Source organism: Spodoptera frugiperda, chromosome 8 (genome assembly GCF_023101765.2).
Source record: "Spodoptera frugiperda isolate SF20-4 chromosome 8, AGI-APGP_CSIRO_Sfru_2.0, whole genome shotgun sequence".
Taxonomy (NCBI): Eukaryota; Metazoa; Arthropoda; class Insecta; order Lepidoptera; family Noctuidae; genus Spodoptera; species Spodoptera frugiperda.
Genome location: NC_064219.1, coordinates 10,226,107 through 10,242,100, shown reverse-complemented (window position 1 = coordinate 10,242,100; position 15,994 = coordinate 10,226,107). Strand labels below are relative to the sequence as shown.

At 41.1% G+C, this 15,994-nt stretch overlaps 2 protein-coding genes across 2 annotated transcripts; one reads left to right on the top strand and one right to left on the bottom strand.

Annotated features, from left to right (window-relative positions):
* Positions 1–6,491: 6,491 nt before the first annotated feature.
* On the bottom strand, positions 6,492–8,448 carry LOC118275601 (uncharacterized). The gene is made up of 2 exons (XM_035593624.2): positions 7,808–8,448; positions 6,492–7,296 (listed from the first exon to the last, which is right to left on the bottom strand). Exons 1-2 carry the CDS (start codon positions 8,361–8,363, stop codon positions 6,551–6,553), a joined length of 1,302 nt encoding a protein of 433 aa, XP_035449517.2. The 5' UTR covers positions 8,364–8,448; the 3' UTR covers positions 6,492–6,550.
* Positions 8,449–13,476: 5,028 nt separating this feature from the next.
* Positions 13,477–15,581, top strand: LOC118275596 (uncharacterized). The gene is made up of 2 exons (XM_035593617.2): positions 13,477–14,091; positions 14,655–15,581. Exons 1-2 carry the CDS (start codon positions 13,605–13,607, stop codon positions 15,557–15,559), a joined length of 1,392 nt encoding a protein of 463 aa, XP_035449510.2. The 5' UTR covers positions 13,477–13,604; the 3' UTR covers positions 15,560–15,581.
* Positions 15,582–15,994: the final 413 nt, after the last annotated feature.

Sequence of the window (15,994 nt, the reverse complement as noted above, 5' to 3'; positions counted from 1 at the left end):
ATGGAGAAACTAGACTGCCACATTGGCCGAGTGGTTGCAAGTGCGACTGACGGGCAAGGGGTCTCGGGTTCGATACCCGTGTCGGACGAAGTATTAGGTACTGGGTCTTTTTCGGATTTTCGAAAATTTCTCAGTCGCAGCACGGCGTCTGGTAATGTGCCCGGTATATGGCAATAGGCTCACCACCAATTACATGGGACTTACAACATAAATTGTGAAATGTGGGTGTACATTGGCATTATGTGCCATAATGTACACCTCTGCCTACCTCTTCGGGGATTAAAGGCGTGACGTTAGAAAAAATAAAAGCTCTACTAGTTTCGAGACCCGGCGACGTCACACAGCGTACTGCGTGTTTGCTCACGCTGTCCACGATAAAGAGTCCCATTGTGACTCAAAACTACCCCATTAGACCAAAGAGGCATGTTTTGTCAAACTATAATAAAATCTCAACTGATATTATGAATGCAGAAGTAAGATTGTTTGTTTATTTGTTATCTCTCAACCAACGTTCTTGCATTATATATTACATACATACATAACGTCACGCCTTTTTATCCCCGAAGGGGTAGGCAGAGGTGCACATTACGGCATGTAATGCCGCTATACAATGTACACCCACTTTTCACCATTTCTGTTATAAGTCCCATGTAATAGGTGAGCCTATTGCCATATCCTGGACACAATTCCAGACTCCGTGCTACTACCGAGAAATTTACGAAAATCCGAAAAAAGCCCAGTAATACTTTGCCCGACCCGGGAATCGAACCCGAGACACCTTGTTCGGCAGTCGCACTTGCGACCACTCGACCAACGAGGCAGTCACCAATGATGTGTGGTGGTGTGGTGTACCAATGATAGCTTAGCACAACACAGCATAGCAAGCTATGTTTTTATTTAGAAAGATACGTGCTACGAATATGGAAGTGCACTAAGGATGGCTTCACTAATATCGATACATCACATACTGCGCATTTTCTTCGCACAGCTGATTTGTGGCGGCGCGTCTTCCTCAGCTACATAGCTTAGTATCAGTGGAAATGATCACATAGTTTCATAGCTTAGCTTTTACATCTTCGTAGCATAGCTGCATAGCACATATCTGGTGGAAAAGCACCATTCGGTTTTAACCAACTCAACCTATATGAAAATACAAAAAAAAAATCCCGTTGAGTAATCATTCCTCCGCCTTAGGCGAAGTGAGAGGGAGTGTCAGACTCTTACTGACAAAAATCACACCGATCTTACTCCTGCTTTTCGAGAGGAAGCCCCGATAACCCACTAGGCAGTCCGCAGCTCCGGATTTCATCTAACTATGTAGTTGAAATAAGATGTTATTACAAAATTAATTAATCATTATTGTTAAAGCGTAGGTATTTGTTTCTGTCGAACGAAACACAGCTGATGTAAATATTTCGATTTTAGTAATGATCATCAGTAATTGAAAACAATGACACTAAAATCTTGGAATATACGGTACATACGGTACGTTGATTCTTTTAGTACAATGATTCGTTCAACAGATGGCGTTATAACTGTGATAAAGAAAATGTGTGCTACTTGAGTAAAGGTAAGACATACAAATAGAGAGAATAAGTGTGGGAGAGCCATGCTTCGGCACGAATGGGCCGGCTCGACCGGAGTGATACCACGGCCTCACAGAAAACCGACGTGAAACAACGCTTGCGTTGTGTTTCGTTGTGTGAGTGAGGTTACCGGAGGCCCAATTCCCCCTTCCCAATCTTCCCCACCCCCAATTCCCGAACAACAAGCCTTAAATTCCTAACTCCCAAAAAGCCGGTAACGCACTTGTAAAGCCTCTGGTGTTTCAAGTGTCCATGGGCGGCGGCGATTTCTTACCATCAGGTAATACGTCTGCGCGATTACCGGCATGTCTAATAATAAAAAAAGTTGTTTTCTCAGGCAGAAATAAATTCATTGGTCATGAGAATAATCTCAACCAATGACGACCGAGAATTGTTTGAGTATTTAAACATCATTTCATTGCGGGTTGGCGATTTCAAACTTATAATTAGAAATTATAAGCCCAGGTTTCCTCACGATATTTTCCTTCACCGTTTGTCGTTGGTGTCTAAATAATCTTAGAACGTACATATAACTTGGAAAAAGTCATATTGGTATTTACCGTTGGTAGGTTTCGAACCAGCATCCTCATGCATGAGAAGCGGGTGTCTTAAGCCCCCGGGAAACCACGCAACAAATCTCTTGTCAATAGTTCAATAGTAAAAAGAAGGATCACAATCACATACATATCGTCACGCCTTTAATCCCCGAAGGGGTTGGCAGAGGTGCACATTATGGCACGTAATGCCACTGTGTACAGCCACTTTTCACAATTTTATGTTGTAAGTCCCATGGTGGTGAATGGAATGGTGAGCCTATTGCCATATACCGGGCATATTTCCAGACTCCGTGCTACTACTGAGATATTTTCGAAAAACCGAAAAAAGCCCAGAAATACTTCGCCCGACCCGGGAATCGAATCCGAGACACCTTTTTTTTTTTTTTTTAAGGTTGGAAAATCATCCAATTACTTCTCCCGCCTTGGGCGAGGCGAGAGGGAGTGTCAGACTCTTACTGACTAAAAACCACCCCGTTCTTACTCCTGCCCGTCGAGCCGGAGCCCCGGTAAACCCGCTAGGTAGTCCGCAGCTCCGGATTAGGCATCAGCCCTATTGGGCCCCATCTGTGGTGGTCTGATGGCTCTTTGAGGCGCGCGCAGAACGCGACGCGCCGCACGCACGGGGCTGGTTCTGGTCGGGCGGCGAGCTACCCTTGCTCGCCGTCCGCAGACCCGCACTTACGGTGGCCGGAGATCGTCGCGCGATCCCCGACGCCCGGAGTGTCTCTCGCGACGGCTGGGGCGTGAAGAGGTTCGTTCTCTCACGCGCCCCACCTCCTCCTTAGCTAGCATGACTGCTTCGCAGAAGGAGGAGACGGCATCCCAGTCCCCCTCGCTCCGCACCATGGCTTGTATCAGTGCCGGACGCGAGAGGGCGCCGTCGCCGACCACATCCCTGAGGACACGGCGGTGCTCAGCCCACGCAGGGCAGACCGCAAGCGTATGTTCCACCGTGTCCTCCGGGCGGTCTTCGCAGTGATGACACCCGGGCGTTCCTCCCGCCCAATCAGAAACAGGAACCTACCGAAGCTTCCATGTCCGGTAAGCACCTGCGTCAGGCGGTAGGTGAGGACGCCGTGGCGCCTCTCTAGCCACTCCTCAAAGAGGGGACTTACCGCTGTAATGACAGCGAGCCCAGCCCTCGGTTGCGACAGTCGCTGTTGCCATTCCGCCATGAGATCGCGCCGGAGCTCATCCCGCCACGCACTAATCTGGCGAGGCAGTGGAGTACCCGAGACCCTTTGCCGAGTCGCACTTGCAACCACTCGGCCAACGAGGCAGTCTATAACCTAAAATGTATAAAAACATATGGCCTAGAACATATACTTATATTGTATATAAACATATACTTATACTGTATAAAACATAAGTATACTTCCTAACTTCATTTTGATTACACCTTCACATGAAAAAACTGCTATGAAAATAGTTCAGGCGCTGTCATGAAAAATTCGTTGTTACATAACATGTGTATTTATGGACCGATTTTAAAAATTCTTTTTTTGTTAGAAATAATACCTTTTTTTTTTTTTTTTTTTTTTTTGAGGGGGGAAAATCATCCAATGACTTTTCCCACCTTGGGTGAGGCGGGAGGGAGTGTCAGACTCTTACTGACTAAAAACCACCCCGTTCCTTCTCCTGCTTTGAGCCGGAGCCCCGGTAACCTTTTACGTTGTCCGCAGCTCCGGATCAGGCATCAGCCCTACTGGGCCCCATCTGTGGTGGTCTGGCTCTTTGAGGCGCGCGCGGAACGCGACGCGCCGTACGCACGGGTCTGGTTCTGGTCGAGCGGCGAGCTACCCTTGCTCGCCGTCCGCAGACCCGGACTTACGGTGGCCGGAGATCGTCACGCGATCCCCGACGCCCAGAGTGTCTTCTGCGACGTCTGGGGAGTGAAGCAGTTCGTTTCCTCACACGCTCCGCTTCCTCCTTAGCTGGCATGACTGCTTCGCAGAAGGAGGAGACGGCGTCCCATTCCCTCTCGCTCCGAATCATGGCCTGAACCAGAGCCGGACGCGAGAGGTCACCGTCGCCGATCACATCCCTAAGGACACAGCGGTGTTCAGCCCATGCTGGGCACACCGCTACTGTATGCTCCACCGTGTCCTCCGGGTGATCCACGCAATGCCGACACCCGGGCGTTTCCTCCCGCCGAATCCGAAACAGGAACCTACCGAAACTTCCGTGTCCGGTAAGCACCTGCGTCAGGCGGTAGGTGAGGACGCCGTGACGCCTCTCTAGCCACTCCTCAAAGAGGGGACTTACCGCTGCTATAACAGCGAGCCCAGCCCTCGGTTGCGATAGTCGTTGCTTCCATTCCGCCATGAGATCGCGCCGGAGCTCATCCCGCCACGCACTAATCTGGCGCGGCAGTGGACTTTCGCCCCGGCGATGCGCCTCCGCACGTAAGCTATATACGTGCGCGAGCACTTTCGCCTCCAGATCCCACGGCGGTAATCCCGCAAGGAGGTTAGCCGCCTCCCCGGAGATCGTGCGGTATCCACGGATCATCCGAATGGCCATGACCCTCTGGGATGAAACCAGCGCACGAGCTGGTCGTCGCCGTAGATTTGGCGCCCACACCGGGGCCCCATAGAGGGCCATGGACCGCACAATCCCCGCGTACAACCTCCGGCAGGAGGCGTTTGGTCCCCCAAGGTTGGGTAGGAGCCGCTTTAGGGCAGCCCCCGTCCGTTCCAACTTGGGAGCCAAACGTCGGAAATGTTCCTCGAATTTCCACCGACTGTCGAGGACGAGTCCCAGGTACTTCATCGTCACCTCGACGCCGATGGAAACCCCTCCTGCCATGATCTGGAACCCACCCGGAGGTGGCGCATTCCCGCGGCCATAAAAGCACATGGCCTCGGACTTATGAAGCGCCACCTCGAGTCCCAGCTGCCGGATCCTTTCAACGACTATCGCAACCGCTCTCATCATCAGGTCGGCCGCCGCCTGGTGCGGCCTCCCGTGTGCTAGTACCAGCGTATCGTCAGCGTAGCAAACCACGCTGACGCCGCTCGGGAGGTCGGTGCGCAGCACCCAGTCGTAGCCTATGTTCCACAGGAGTGGTCCCAGGACCGATCCCTGTGGAACACCGCGCGACATCTCTCGCCGGTTCCACTCACCTCGGTGACCGGGGTAGATGACGGATCTGTCCGTCAGATAAGCCTCGACTATACGACGGAGATAGGTAGGCACCCGATGATATCGTAGTGCCTCCAGAATGCAGCTCCAGGGCAGAGAGTTAAAGGCGTTGGCGATGTCCAAAGACACCGCCACGACGACTCTACCCCTGGACACTGCAGACCCCGTCGTAAGGTCCCTCACGCGCATGATGGCGTCCACCGTGGAGCGCCCTCTGCGGAAGCCGAACTGGCCGTCCGCGAGGTCCGGCCCTGTTCCCGTCAGGTGCGCGACGAGGCGGTTTGAAATTATTCTTTCAAATAGTTTTCCCACCTCGTCGAGTAGCACGATGGGCCGGTACGCGGACGGAGAGTCCGCAGGGCGCCCTGGCTTCTTCACGAGGACCAGTTTACCCGCCTTCCATGATAGCGGGAACTGGCCCCTCTCCAAACATGCGCTGAAAAGACCGGAAATAATACCTCTAAGGTACCAATTTGTTCGTCTGGGATCCCATCACTGATCTTTACCATATGAACTAGGATATAATCCTCAGTAGATCATTGATTGAATAAAATAAATGTATTAATATATTAAAAACTATACTAATTGAAAAAAAACTGATGAATCCTGGAGACCCGGGACCTGATTTTATGGCCGTGGGACTATTTTAGGACTATCGCTAAGATATTCAGATAAGAAAATAAAGATTCTTTTTCATATATCTTTTGTAAAAACTTTTAAAAAGCATACGATTGTATAACTGTATCTAGCTATGTTTGGTGGACATTTATTTTCATGCCAATATTTATTTATTTATTTATTTATTTAAGGACAACCAACAAAGCATACACCAGAAAATACATGTTATAGCACTCACATAAATACATTTTGTAGAGTAGCCTTAATTAAAGGCTGCCACGGCATGCATTAAACATAGGAGTAACAAACATTTACAGAACTTATTAATGGATTGACACATTGATACAGCAATGTCTTACATTGACATATTAAATAATTATAGATGAATTGAAAGTAAGTGATCATGTAAATTAACGCTGATTGTTCGATGTAACTACCTTGCGCTGACCTGTGCTATCGAAAAATTAAAAATTTAAAAAACCCCCGACATAAAAACACAATTTCCCTTCAAAAAGTAAAAAATAATATTTATAAAATTCAGGTATAATTAGCCATTTTCTTTTATTAAGAAAAAACCAGGGGAATGAAAAATAATATCAACTGGGCTGCTTTGAAGACTTTTACAATAAAGAAGTAGACTTTTATTCAAAAATAAAGGAGACCGTATTCCATATCGTTGTGTAGATCATCAGCGCTCGTGTCTTCTACCACTGGTTCCAATAAGCCACCATCCTGACGTCGTTGGGTCAAAATCTTCCTCAGCTTCGGATGGCTCCGTAAAAACTCCTTCAGCTTCTCCTTAGTTGTACCGTTTATCAATATTTCTCTAAAAGTATCATTAGCAAAAAACTTTTCATTAACACCTTTGATTTGGTCTAACTTTTTCTGTAACTTTTCGTCAAGTTGTGTCATATCAAACTCATGTACATGTATAAGGGCTTGTCGGTCTTTTTTATACCGCTTCTTCATGTTCTTAATGAACTTCTTCAATTCTCTAGTCCTTTTCTTTCGCATTGCAGTCCCGTTTGAGTAAGCTCTATGTAATATCTTCTTAATTTCTCGTACTATCTTCGAGATACTTCGCTTAATCTTCCGTTTTCTCACATTTCTTTCTCTCCTCCGCTTCCTTCTCTCGTGCTCGCGTTTCTTGCGATGATGCGGTATCTTCTCTGATGAATCTGTTGAGTAGCTGCTGCCTTCGAAGGTAGCTTCCAGTCCTTGGTACATGTCATAGTTAGTATATTGCAGAGAACAGCAAACGAAGCTGGTTCGACCACATAAGTAGTCACCGCGGTATATTCTGTATTCTGAATCACATTCAGCAGCTAACATACAGGAGCCCCACGGTGCGTCTTGTTGATTGGGATCTCCGCAACTAACTCCCCATGGTCCTTAAATGGAACAAGTTTAATGTTAGAGAATTTTACACTTGAGAATTTCAATTTGTAGTAAATACACAACTTCTACGGTTTGAAAGTGCAAGTAAAGTTATGTGTCAGAAGATAATTATCATAATAAGAGAAATTACAGGTGATGCAAAAACTGCCGACATGAAAAATTTAAATTAGTTGAAAATAACGGTTTACTCATGTAAATAACTATAACTAGTTGGGTCATTACAAACGTGCAAACTGTCACGTCAAAGGACAACTCGTGTAAGTGTGAGCGATAGATCGGATAAAAATGACTTATGACCGTTCGTATATTGCTAATGGCCCAACTATAGTTCGTCCGCGCTGCTCACGTAAAAGAGTCCACCTGTGACTTGACACTAATAGAGATTTTCTCAATCGTGAGTAAACCGTTATTTGCAGTTAATGTAGTATGTTTAACGATAGTTATTATACAAAGAAGAATATTTTACCGTGTCTTACTTTTAGTCTGGCTTGCGAAGATACTTACTTGCCGCAGCCATGTTAGTCACATCTCCCCTTGGTATGGTCGAATTGAGCGCTTCAAATTTCTTCTCCATCATGTAGTCTTTGAAGTCGTCCTTCCAGTTTATCATGTCCATGCCGGAACTGCTGCTAGAAGCGCTGTCATCACTATCATCATACTTTGTCTTCATCGACTGACGTCGGGCAGGGCCGGCTCTAAACAATTTCCTTATTTCATTCAATACCGGACCCATGTCGTAGTATTCTTTGCCAACCCTTTTCTTTGCGATGTCTTCAAATAACTTTGAACGAGGTAAACCATCTCCTTTCTTTATACTTTTCTCGTTAGTTCTGGCTTTTTGCAATACTTTTGTTATATCCTGAACTGATATTTTGTCTTTCGCATTATGTTGCTTTTTATTTTGCAAAATTATCATTGGGCCCTTAGGATTTTGCCACTTGTCATCATTGACACCGCGTTTTCCGTCATCGAAAATACCATTATCTCTGAAATTAGAATGAACAGATGCGTGAATAAAACTGATGTGCAAAATCAGTATCGTTAAATAAAAATACCGCATTTTACTTCAACATGTCTAACATGTATCCTATCAGAAATATTTATTCAAAAGCGTAGAGCAGTTAAATGTTTATCGGTAAGTATTACAATAAATGTTGAAGCCATTAAATTTTTATGGGTAAATTTATTTTATGTAAGTGGTTCGATATGTTCTGGTTGGACTATAAAATAATGTGGTACTTTAAAACCGTTTTGGTTTCTTAGTAAAACTGCTTATGGTCTATATGAAGAGTCTATTTTGTCACAACAGATCTTGTCATCATGATCCTATTTATTCTTATAAGCAATATAATGATCTTAAAAATATGACCCCATTAGTTTTTAAGTAGAGATACAACAATCAGCGTAGCGCCACCGCTTTATGGTAGATGTCCCACCCACTCGCACGAAGCCCTTCGCTTCAAGCTGCCTTGAGTGAACTGCTATAGAGTAGAATTCTGCCGGAGTCTTTGTTTCCTCACAGCGTTAGGTTCTTCAAGGCCCGAGTGAATAGGTTGCATTATGGGCAGACGTGCTCATCAGTGTAGGCCGCGTCATCGTTTACCACCAGTAGTAGTGAAACGTCGATCCACCAAATAATTATAAGAAAAAGTGAAACGAACCACATTTTATTGTTGATGTCAATCAGATGACCAAGCGATTATGAAAATTAGGCCTTGTAAATCATTTTAGCATATAGAGATAAAAGATGTAATCCATTCGAAGAACTTATGAAGTCTGTAACCACCAGTCGTACAACGTACATATTAGCGGGTTCCTCCAAAAATTGTTTTAGGTCTGGGTGTCACAGTTTGTATGAACTTGTATAAACTCGGCGGCTTGTATAAACGCAGCTCCTCGCAATTTTCGAGCTGCGGGAGCTTCAACACCTCCTAAGGATGTTCCGTGGAGGAGCGAAACATATGTCGAGTGGTACATTGCATGTTATATGTGTGTTTTATATTGCATCTCTGCTGCATGAGCATTTAATTGCGGGTGGCAGGGCGGTGCTGCACACCGCATGATTATACATGTATAATTGGAATTAAAATTAAAAATTTATTGTATTGTCAGTATAGCATGGATTTCCGCAAAGTAACGCCTGTTTCTATTCTATATTAGCTGTTTTTTTATATGGAAAGACGCGTTCTATGAATACGTGCTATGGATGGCTTCTCTACTATCGGTACATTGCTTACGCGAGCTGCACATCTTCCTCCCACAGCTACATAGCTTAGTATTAGTGGAATCGGTCACATAGCCTCACACGTACTTACGTAACGTTAGTATTTTAAACTAGCGCAGTTTTAGGTAGAATACCACTACTACTGGGCGAAATGTGATTTTATATAGAGCAGATTTTCACGTCAACATACTGGTAACATTGATTACACGATAAATTTGTAATACTACAACATAATTTTGTCTATGTTATTAGTGCATTCTAAGTCGCTTAATACGTAAACTTAAATTATTGTGGAGGCTTAATATGCCCACTACTCATGTATGAGAGAGCAGGTTTGAAACCAACAGCAAGGCACCGATGTGACATTTTCCGAGTTATATGAATTCCCAGTTATATGAACTCCGCGTTATATGTAACAAATAAAACTAAACGTTTTACAATACTGTCTCGTTGGTCGAGTGGTCGCAAGCGCGACTGCCGGTCAAGGGGTCTCGGGTTCGATTCCCGGGTCGGGCGAAGTATTACTGGGCTTTTTTCGATTTTTCGAAAATTTCTCAGTTGTAGCACGGAGTCTGGAAATGTGCCCGGTATATGGCAATAGGCTCACCACCTATTACATGGGACTTTCAATAAAATTGTTGAAATGTGGGTGTACATTGGCATTATGTGCCTTAATGTGCACCTCTGCCTACCCCTTCGGGGATTAAAGGCGTGACGATATAAAAAAAAATACTAAGGCCCCGGCCCCACTTGTCCGTTGCGCTACGTTGCGTGTGTCGTCGCTATAACGCAACGGACAAATGGGACCGGGCCTAAACAAGCTAATGCACTTTGTACGGTATTGTATTTTCCTAAATATCAACCTAAGTACCAACCTATTTCACAATGTGTACATAGCAGTTATGTACCAGGTAAATGAATATTAGAACGTAATTTGTGTTATCTGTCGGCATAACTTTTCATATAGGTAAATACGAAGATATTGTTTACGATTATATATTTTTTGTACCCTTGTTAAAATTATGTTTAATTTTATTATAATTTGATTTTAATTATTTATAATTCTGGCTTCTAAACGTTTCCTAATTTAACTATTTTTTTTTTGTATTGTATGTGTCATTAGCTGTACCTACTTTTTTAAATGCCAAGTAAAAATGTGTAAGTCTTACATGTAAAAAGCAATAAAGTCTCAATAAAACCTCTGTTACGGTCACTCTTAAACTGAATATTGATTTTCTCTTTACTCTCTAGTTATCATCAAGTTAGTGATTAGTTTTAGAGTTGTACAAATAATTTAACGTTTCTGGGTAGCCAATAAACCAAGGAAGGTTTTCTTAAATAAATCCAATGTTCTATTGACCAAATTAGTGACACAAAACAAAATTCGATAAGCTTGCTATTTTAAAACGAATAATATTTCTGCAATTATTAGTGTTAATAATTTTTTTATTGATGTATCAATTGGCAACTTATAAAAACTAAAATAACTTAAATCAAAACAGTAGTTTTTTATTTATTGATGATTTATAACTAGTTTGGAATGTTCAAAATCAAAAATGTGGTATATCTCAGAAACTAGTGTCAGATACTTTCGGACCTCAGGGGTAATTTTAAAGGAAATTATAATAGTTGTATATTTTGTAAATTAATTGTATATCTTGTAATACCTCCCGAGAGGAATACGTCGAATAACAAGTCACCCTATATACAACTTAATGCTTTTAAATCCCAAAGGTTTTGGTAAATGGCGTTAAGGTGTTAAAATTAATTTGTTAAGTATTTTTTAGACGCATATACAAATATGTCGTATGAGTTGCAGAAGCCGAAACGTGAACGTTCGTGACGTGAAAATGAATGTTCGTTAAAGCTAAGCGTCCGTAAGACCCGCATCGTACGCATCGCACGTATTCCGTATGACATCATCGGTACGCATCGCATGTAGGCATTGCCGATGATGCGGTCCGTACGATGCGGATATGTGGACGCACTTGTATGAATTTCTATACAAGACAAACTAAAATCCGTTGCGTACGATGCGGGTTTATGGACGCTTACTTTTAGTTTCGCTTTTCGCTAAAGATAAATAAATTTTGGCCTGGCTGAAGCTAGCTTTATTAACAACTAGCTTTTGCCCGCGACTTCGTTCGCGAGGAATAGTGACTTCCGGCAAATTTTTGGTTTTAACCACATAGTTCCCGATCTCGCGGAATCTCTTCAAAAATGAGATGTAGAAAATATTCCAGGGAACTCTTCAAAAATCAACATAATGAGCTCTGCGTTTGAATTTAATAGATGTATACTCACTTAGGGCATTGAAAAATAGTTTAAAAACGGACTTAAACTAAAGAAATATTATAATCTTTCCGAACTTAAGATGAAAACTAACTTAAAACTAAAGAAAGCTACGAATTACGAATTTATAACAATTAAAAAAGAAATTATATTACAACCTATCCTCTATGCTATAATAACCAAGCTTAAACTAAATAATTTAAAAGAAACGACTTAAATCTAATCTATCTATCTAATAAATAAATAAATAAATTAGACTTACAATTTTATTAAAAAAACTAACTAATAATCGATATCAAACTGAATAATAAACTGTATGTCCGGAATAAATTTATTTTTTATTTTTATTTTTTGATTTTTGAAATAAAAACTATTCTATGTCCTTTCTAAGGTTCTAAACTATATCTGTACCAAATTTCAACCAAATCCGTCAAATAGTTGCGGAGATTAATGGTATAAGCATAGAATAGTGTTCGACGTGATTCTTTAATTTGACTTAACTTTTTTATTTATGAACCGATTGACATGAAACAAACACTAAATGTTAATTGAAGCATACCACAATATATTCGTGAAAACCGCATCCAACTCGGATCAGCCGTTTCTGAGATTAGCGCGCATAGACACACAGACAAACAGACAAAAAAAAGTTAATTACATTTTTGGGTTCGACATCGACATAACAATAACCCCTGCTATTTTTTTTATTTTTATTTTCAATGTACAGACAGCACTTTTCTACGATTTTATTATATGTATAGATTTCAATGTACAGACAGCACTTTTCTACGATTTTATTATATGTATAAATATTATATTATATTATGTTACAAACTAAATTAAGTAAAAGTTACGCGCAACCTACTGAAAAGGCTGCTCGTGAGATATAGAACCTCTGTGACTGGAAACTAGCTTTATTCAGGATATTTACGTGACTAAAATGTTATATAATATATAGAAAATATCGTATGGAGATCACTCATATGACTTAAATGAAACTATAAGTATTACTAGTCCACAGAAGCATAATACATTTAAATACTTGCACATTTTGGCAGACTGGGCTTTCGCAAATTTTTCGTATATAGTCAGCCAAGATGATAACAAATATGTGATTAAAATTAAGTCATAAGAGGTTTTCCTATAAAGTATAATATTATATTCCGCATTTCTAAAGTAGGTACCTATACACATGTTTCCTACGTTCAAATAAATGGAGTACCGTATACGGTTTCTCTTCTTTTTATGCAAAGTATGTGTATTTTAGTTAATTTTAAATTTCAGAATCTTTTTTTTTTATTTAGTGTCCATACACCCATGTGGTGCATGTATCAAGTTCATGAAAAGCCGTCGTCAATTGGGATACGGTTACTTAAATCCATTACGATTCTTAGGATATTTTGTCTCTTTCTGATCAAATATGGATGCTACCTGCATGGTTCTTATTATATGAGTATGCTTGTCAAATAAGTGATAATAATTATAATCGAAATAGTGCCAGTTGAGTAAAGAAAAGTAACCACTTCTTGTCAATATTTTTTTATTTACTCATGTGAAACGAAATTTTGGAACGAAATATGTAGTTTAAAAGAAGATTGTACTAGCCATATATGTACATTTTACATTTCAACCAGAATATATCGAACCACTTATATAAAATAAATTCACCCATAAATATTTAATGGCTTCAACATTTATTGTAATACTTACCGATAAACATTTAACTGCTCTACGCTTTTGAATAAATATTTCTGATAGGATACATGTTAGACATGTTGAAGTAAAATGCGGTATTTTTATTTAACGATACTGGTTCTAGCTTTTAGATCTCATCAAGCTAAATCGAATGTGAATACTCATATTCAACAAGGTTTGGGTCGTCATGCTTTTAGAAGAACCAATGAGGATCCCATCGATTCGATAAAAGAAATACCAGATGATATAAATGAAGATTTTAATGATGGAAAGTGGGATCAAGAAGTAAAATCGCAAGGAGAAGAAAATAACATTCAACGTAATTCAGCCTCCTCAAAGATGACTGAAAGTTTCTATAAGAAGACCGAGAAAGATAATGCTTTAGTTCCTCTACAAAGAAACATTAGGAGAAATCGCCATTACGGACGTGAAATATTTATTAAAGAAGAAAGTGTATCGAGTGATATGGACTTGCCTCATTGGAAGGACGAATGGAATGAAATGTGGATGGAAAAGAAATTCGAGGCTCTCAATTCAACAATGCCTAGGGGTGACGTAGTTAACATGCTGGCAGCAAGTGAGTGGTCAACAAGACTATAATCATCAGATGATATAAAGATATCATAAAATAATGACGTTTTCTGGCTGATGCCGGCTGATGTCGGAAGACGTCCATGCTGAACAAAGACCTCCAATCATGCCACGCCCACGCCCCTGACGATGTCGCCGGTTCACTTAGTGCTTCCCCATTCTAAATTGGCTCAATAATCTGTCAGCCTTCAACCTAGGCTGGCAGATTGGTAGTCACAATTAATGTTTGTTTTCTGTCAAACGATAACACTTAAATATCTAAATATTCTGTTTAGTAGTACTTTGCATCTCGTCTTTGCATACGTCATGAGTACGCTGTCGTCAATTGACGATTGCAAGACGAATCAAATCAAAACTGTATCCGCGAGGCGGCTGTGTTTCATCAATCATTTGTAGGTTGCATGCATTCGTCAAACAACACGTCGTGGATAGTATGCCTAAGCGTTAAAAACACTTCATATTCTATAAAATTCATCGGTACAACTCTACAAACCTTGAAAGTAAACCAAGCACTTAAATTATAAAAACTTACCCAATTTTATTTTTAAGGACCAATGGGACGTAGCTGCGGAGATCCTAGCCAACAAGACACGCCTTGGGGTTCATGTATGGGGCCGCAAGATTGTGATGCAGAGTTTCGTATATATCGAGGGGATCACTACTGTGGTAGATCTACATATGTTTGTTGCGCTCTCGTTGCAAATAAGTATGATGTATATGGTGGAGTAGACATTTCCTTCATTGGTACAAGCTTCGAAACCGACTCCAATGAAGCAGCTATAAATGCAAAAACCGGCGCTTCTAAAGAAATAGCACATAAAGAAAGAAAACGCGAAAGCAATAAACGGAAAATAGATAGAAATAAGAGAAAAAAGAAAATCATTAAGACCATACAAAAATTAGTAACACAAATAAATCAAATATTAAACGCAGCTTATAGAAATGGAACTTTACAAAAGAAAACGAGGACCAAAGATCTGAAACAGTTTATTGCGAAATTGAAGAAGAAATTCAGAAAGGATCGGAATGCTGTTATAGATATTCATCACAATGACGTAAAAAAAATGGATGAAAATTTGCAAGGCACGTTGAATAAAGTTAAATCTGTCAATAGTAAATTTATGACTAACGATACGTTTAGACAACTGGTTGTGAACGGGACGTTGAATAAGCCATTGTTCATGGCAATTCTTCGTTCAAGTCCGGATATGTTGAGTGATATACAAAATGAAATGCGAAAGGATGGTATAGATCCGACGAAGGAAGGAATTAATAATATACATGTAAGAGCTGTGAATGAGACGCCAATACAATCTTTGAATAAAACTCGAAGAAGCGGCTCGACTGTAGATGTGGAATTAGATCAATTGGAGCTAGACACAGGAAGCGATACCTCGGGACATGTTGACTATGATTCTGAATATGACGCCGAATACGGCTGGCTTTATTATTGACCAATAAATACATTGCTATTGATACTTTTATTTAATTATCCATTAATTTCGTTCTATTTTACACTATACTCGAGTGTATAATAGTATTGAAGTATTCCGGTACTAATTACCTTTAATTTCGTTTAGGTATGCAAATGTTATAATGAAAGAATAGCGAGATTTTGTTTTGACGTATCGGTTATTCCCCGATTTCCCAAGAAACCTTAAATTCCCAACCCCCAAAAGGCCGGCAACGCACTTGTAATGCTTCTGGTATTCGGGTGTACATGAGCGGCGGTGATAGTTTACCATCAGGTCATCAGTCTGCTCGTTAACCGGCTTATATCATAAAAACTACTTAATGGTCTAATCTAAAGACAAAAAGGTGTTAAATATTACTTTGTTAAATTCATGTTATATTCCAAGTCAAATATCTCATAGAGCGAATCACAATAA

What these genes read in the sequence shown, in the direction of transcription:
- LOC118275601 (XM_035593624.2), bottom strand. Translation starts at nt 8,363, where the DNA reads ATGCGGTATTTTTATTTAACGATACTGATTTTGCACATCAGTTTTATT. An exon ending in GACTAACATGGCTGCGGCAA is followed by an intron (nt 7,297 to 7,807) that starts GTAAGTATCTTC and finishes GTTCCATTTAAG; the next exon opens with GACCATGGGGAGTTAGTTGC.
- LOC118275596 (XM_035593617.2), top strand. Translation starts at nt 13,605, where the DNA reads ATGCGGTATTTTTATTTAACGATACTGGTTCTAGCTTTTAGATCTCAT. An exon ending in AGTTAACATGCTGGCAGCAA is followed by an intron (nt 14,092 to 14,654) that starts GTGAGTGGTCAA and finishes TTTATTTTTAAG; the next exon opens with GACCAATGGGACGTAGCTGC.